The sequence below is a fragment of the Bradysia coprophila genome, chromosome III (genome assembly GCF_014529535.1).
Source record: "Bradysia coprophila strain Holo2 chromosome III, BU_Bcop_v1, whole genome shotgun sequence".
Taxonomy (NCBI): Eukaryota; Metazoa; Arthropoda; class Insecta; order Diptera; family Sciaridae; genus Bradysia; species Bradysia coprophila.
Window position 1 is genome coordinate 4,924,816 of NC_050736.1, and position 5,344 is coordinate 4,930,159.

General features: G+C 34.6%; 1 protein-coding gene across 1 annotated transcript; it reads right to left on the reverse strand.

Moving 5' to 3' along the window:
• Nucleotides 1–285: 285 nt before the first annotated feature.
• Nucleotides 286–1,526, reverse strand: LOC119079464 (toll-like receptor 7). Its single transcript, XM_037187395.1, has 2 exons — nucleotides 1,428–1,526; nucleotides 286–1,119 (listed from the first exon to the last, which is right to left on the reverse strand). Exons 1-2 carry the CDS (start codon nucleotides 1,436–1,438, stop codon nucleotides 294–296), a joined length of 837 nt encoding a protein of 278 aa, XP_037043290.1. The 5' UTR covers nucleotides 1,439–1,526; the 3' UTR covers nucleotides 286–293.
• Between the last annotated feature and the right edge of the window lie 3,818 nt (nucleotides 1,527–5,344).

The window sequence follows — 5,344 nt, forward strand, 5'->3', positions numbered from 1 at the left end:
TAAAAGGCCGATTTATGTTTTTACGCGTTAGTGAATGGTAGGTTCAATGGATAACGGCTGACTTCAAATTTTTCGTCAAATGTTTTAAAATCTGAAATTACCTCCATGGTGTCATTATGAGCCGAAAGTCAATAATGTATAATTTACAGCGCTGTTTTCCACGAACTCCCATAAGGTCTTCTCAACAGAGAGCCAAGAGGGAAATTGGGAGTGAACTTGGGTGCCTTCACTCGATTTTATTCCAGATTTTATTTAAAATAATTTTAATATGAAAAAGCGTGAACATGAGAAAATTAATTGATTGTTCGATTTAATTCTTTCATTTGATTTTCGTCTAAAGCAATTGCCGGTGACCCTCTTCTAACTATATTATTTGACAATGTTTTTAATGGATTATTTTGTAAGAATATTGTCCGGATATTCGGAAAATCGAATGCATGCTCCTCAATCGTCGAAATTTGATTATTTTCCAAAGACAGTTCAATCAACCGATTAAGTCCGGTAAATGTGTGTCGACGAATGATAGTCAACCGATTGTCATCCATATAAATTCGAAACAGCGCACGCAATCCATAAAATGCATAATTATCAATTTCCTCAATTTCATTTCCGTTCAAAATGAGTTTCCACAGCACATGTAACGGATAAACATCGTCGAATGTGACTTTCTCAATATCAGTATGCTGTTGGGCAGATTGGGCTCTAACCGCTGCAATCGAGAAGACACCACTTCGAATTGCTTTGATTTTATTCAATCGTAAATCCAAGCTCCACAAATTCATCGCGTTGACGAAACTGTCTGAATTGAGTTCGGATACATTTACTCGTTGCATAGTCAGGTGACCCACGTTCGGAAATGTGGAGAAAATTCCACCAGGAAACGTTCCAACATTTAACGAAGTTGTTTCGTCAAAAAAGGCAATTGATTTCACGAGCTGTTTATCCAGATCGGAGCGAAAATTGTAAGCGTTCGACTCATTTGAAGTCGATTGTGCAAAACGGTCAATAACACAAAAATTGGGATCGGCAGCACCATATGAATTGCGATATTGTTCACAAACTACATCCACGACACACCAAACGTATTGTGATTCAAGTAAAAGCGACAGTACAATGAATCTACGTAGAAATCAACAAAATAAAATGAGCAAGTGATTACCAAAGCTGTAAACTTTGGGAGGGGGCCCAAAGTTTACAACCTTAGTGAATACAGCTAAAGTCAGACGAATTTGCTTCAGCTGTTAACCAGCTGCTTTTTCATTCAAAAACACTGCTACACGCACATAGTAGATGTAGAACCAAATTAGCACTTAGCAGTACAATAGCTTGTTCTGAAGCAAGCTTTCAATCATAACACTGATTCGATTCAAATTTGTTTGACTTTAACTGAAATGCGACAAAAAATAATTAAAAATTAAATTTCTTACAACTTAATCATGTTTGCACTGTCGTAACTGCTTTCCTTGAAATGCAAAGACTGACTGAGGTTGAATACGCGGTTGTATATATATTGACAAAATGAAATATCTGTACTGCATATCGCTGACCTTTGACATCTCTTATCGCTGACCTTTGACATCTCTGATTACATTTGATCATAATAAAATAATGCAGCACAGGGTATTTCAATCACAACATTGTGCGAACACCATCGATATAATGTACTATAGATAATGAGACACGAAGAACGAAATTTCGGAAATATAGCACACATACAAGTGCAAAAAATACGAATCACAACACAAAACGAAGAGAAAAAGGAAATTGAGAAATGCAGAGTTTCAATTATTTTCAAATATTTGTATGACATTATTTCGCGCTCTTTCTCAAAACGTAAGTTACATTACACACATGTGATCTTTCCGCATAACGTAATGTTGCTTTGACATTACTTATCTACCCTATATTATATCGATGGCGAACGCCAAGTTTGGTGTTCCTTGCATAAAGGTGTCAAATGCTGTTCGCATCGCATAATAGCTAGACACGGCCTCTTATTGCTAAATTTATTTACCGAATTTACTGAAATTTACCGAAATGTACCGAAACATAAATTCGGTAAATTTGGTTAATAAATTTAGCCCTAACCTGAACATTTTTTTAGAACGTTGTTTGAACCGAATCGTTCGAATAAGTAATAGTATATTACTTCCGAGGTTCCAAGTTGTGTATTTGATAAGTGGGGTGTTACAGCCCGACCCGAAGGGGAGGGCTGTATTCCCCACTTGTCAAATAACAACTTGGAACCTCGTAAGTACAATGCTTTACGTGATTAGGCAATGTAAATGAAAATGAAACATGCCGTAACACGTAAACTAACATAATTTCCCATTAATATAAATATAGCCATAGATAGAGTGTTATGATAGGAGCGAGAAGACCGAAGAAGATTTATAACGACCGACGCGACATAAAACAAAATCCACAAACCGCATTCTCAATGCAAACTGTAAAATGTTCCAATAAATCTCAATTAACATTTTATTGTTAGGGTTACAAATAAAACTGTTAATTTATGAAATAATTAAATTTATTGAGTATGACTACAAAATTCAATGAATTTTGTTTTCGTTTCGTTTGTCAATCTATAATATAAAGTTTAGTGTTTGTTAATTTGTTCAGCGAAACCGACTATTAAGGAACACCTAGGAAAAATGTCTTTACGCCGTGGATGTTCTTTAAACGGGAAACCATATTCGTTACCACGTGAAAATTTTCAATAAATGAAAATCTTTTAAGATTTTTTTTTTAAATTTTATCAATAACTCTAACAGTTGCGAGTAAAGCCGGCGATACTTAACCAGTACACTCATGACGATAATTTTATTTCTGATTGAAATAATTCCGAGTGATGTAGACATGCTGCATGCGGAATTTTATTTACGGTATGGAATTATGCAAAATAGACCAAGCAAAAATTTGATGATGATCTCTCAAGTGTGTACGTTGGAAATGCAAGAAATTTAAGATGATTTACTAAGATTTAATCAAACTAAAACGAAATAAAATGAGTTTACTTTTGGAAGTTCCCAGAGATACGTACCAACCCGATTTTCGTAGGGCCAAGTGCGTGTGAGTTAGCGGCTGAGCCGAAGCAAAATTTACCTGGGCACTTAGCCAAGCATACGTAAACTGACCGCATCGTTCAAACTTCGTTTTTACGCTGTCAAAATATCACCTCATTACTTTGAATGTAGAATAACAGACTGTTGACTAAGTCCTAATTTTACATGTAAAATGTAAAAGCTGTGTTGCATTTTTACTACCTTAATAAATGTAGTTAGGTTGCTATAGATGGTATTGACTGTTATAATGAGCCCGTCGAAAATTACGCATGAAATCATCAATTTTCCTTTGAAAACTTTTTTGTAACATTAAAATTTGGTCTGTATTTTCTGAACGAGGACAATAATAAATGATTTAGACTGATCTGGGGTTTGATATAAATTTTATCAATATACTGCAAAATAAACTCTAGGAATATCACAAAAAGTTATTAAAGGACGTGATGCTGTACGCGGACTCATTTTAGACTCAGACTCAGACTCTCTCCCATTTCCATTACAAATATTAGCGCTGTGGGTTGACGACGATAAATATGATATACGCCAAAAAACCGCTCTTTCAACTTTGCCAAACATTTTATGATAAAACACAAAAAAATTCTTACTCAATATTGGACACAGACTATAGCTTATCTTTGATAAGTTTTATTTCTGACGCAAACATGAAATGACATGCAGGTAGAACTTTAAATAAGAAAAATACCATCTCGTACTACTTTTGAAGTCACTTCTTCAAAAACAAAAAAAAGTCACGTTCGGCCTGGCTCTTGAATACTCTCTCCGGTATGCTCATCATCTAATGCATCTTGTCTTCTGACTTATTCCATTCGTATTTCTAAGTCAGACTTATTATTTGACAATATCACGAGTGGCTTCTTCACTATAATTTTTACCACAGCATAGCTTACCTCTCGTAATTTTTCAGAATCAGTGTAACTTTTGTAAATGTAAATAAAGCTTTTATTATACAATTTTTACGTTTGGTTTTATACGTTTCAGTTTTGAAACTAAGGATTACTTCACCAGATGGCGGAATGATTGATTATGGTTAAGGTTTGAGTTGTTTTCCCAAAATGCTTATCAACTCAGTTTGATTTTGATTAGAAACTAAAAACATTCCTCGACTCTAAATAGAAGAAATTGTGTTAGAGTAGGGACTATTTTTGTGAGTTTTGTACAGCTGACGTCAATGAAATTTAGGCATGAATTTGACTCAGCTGTTTTTCATACAAACCAAAGTGCTCATACGTCTTTATACGGTTTTACCAATAAAACTCGCGTGTGTTCAACTATTTTTCACCCGTTGAAAGGACGTATGAGTACTCTGACAAAAAAGAGTTGAAAATCTCTCTTGTCGCGGGTAGCTTCGTCCAATGAAAGTACAAATCAGGTATGGTCTGTCCATACAAGCCGGTGGAAATAGCGATTTCATATAAATAAACTTACCTTTCAATGATTTTCATGGAAAGGTGAGTTTATTTATATGAAACCGCTATTTCCTCCTCACTCTTTTTTGTCAGTGTAATCAGCTGAAAAACGGATGTATTAAATTCATGATTAAATTTCACTGACGTCAACTGTAAAGACTCATACTTAGAGGTATATTTTTAGTAAATAAGTTTGATGGTAATGACACGTTTCTTAACGCTAAACGCTTAACGTTAGCTAGGAATTACTCGTTTTTCCACAATATTTCACTGGTTCAGAGTTCTTGTTCTAAAGCCTTGAAGTCATTGAGACTCACAACTGAAAATAAAAACAGTGGGAAAACGACATGAACAAGACTAAACTAACAAAAAGATTCATTACAAAAATAACTCTAAAACAAATGACTGCAGTTATAGCAAATATACAAGTACAGAATGACTGTTCAAAACCAATTGAAAATAAAACGATTTCGATGTGTAGCCTACAGTCGAGCCTGAAGAAAAGTTGTATCTGTGAAGTAATCGGGACTTTGAAAGTGTCTTTTTGTTCGTAACGTTTGCAGAAAAATTTCAAAATTTACAATCGCTAAAACAAACTGGTGCGTATACGTTATTTTGCACCAGCTGGTCCCATTTGGAATTGTATGTGACCAGCTGGTGCAAAATATCGTATGCACACCAGTTCGTTTTAGCGATTGTAAATTTAAATTTTTCAAAATGGACAGGTTTTAAATATCCATCCAGTCAACTGATACGGTTCATACAAATACGAAGTTGGTATCACACCGATGTATACTTACCATACTATGTATAGGCTACACTTAAAGAATCAAATGTAAAGTCAGAATTTAA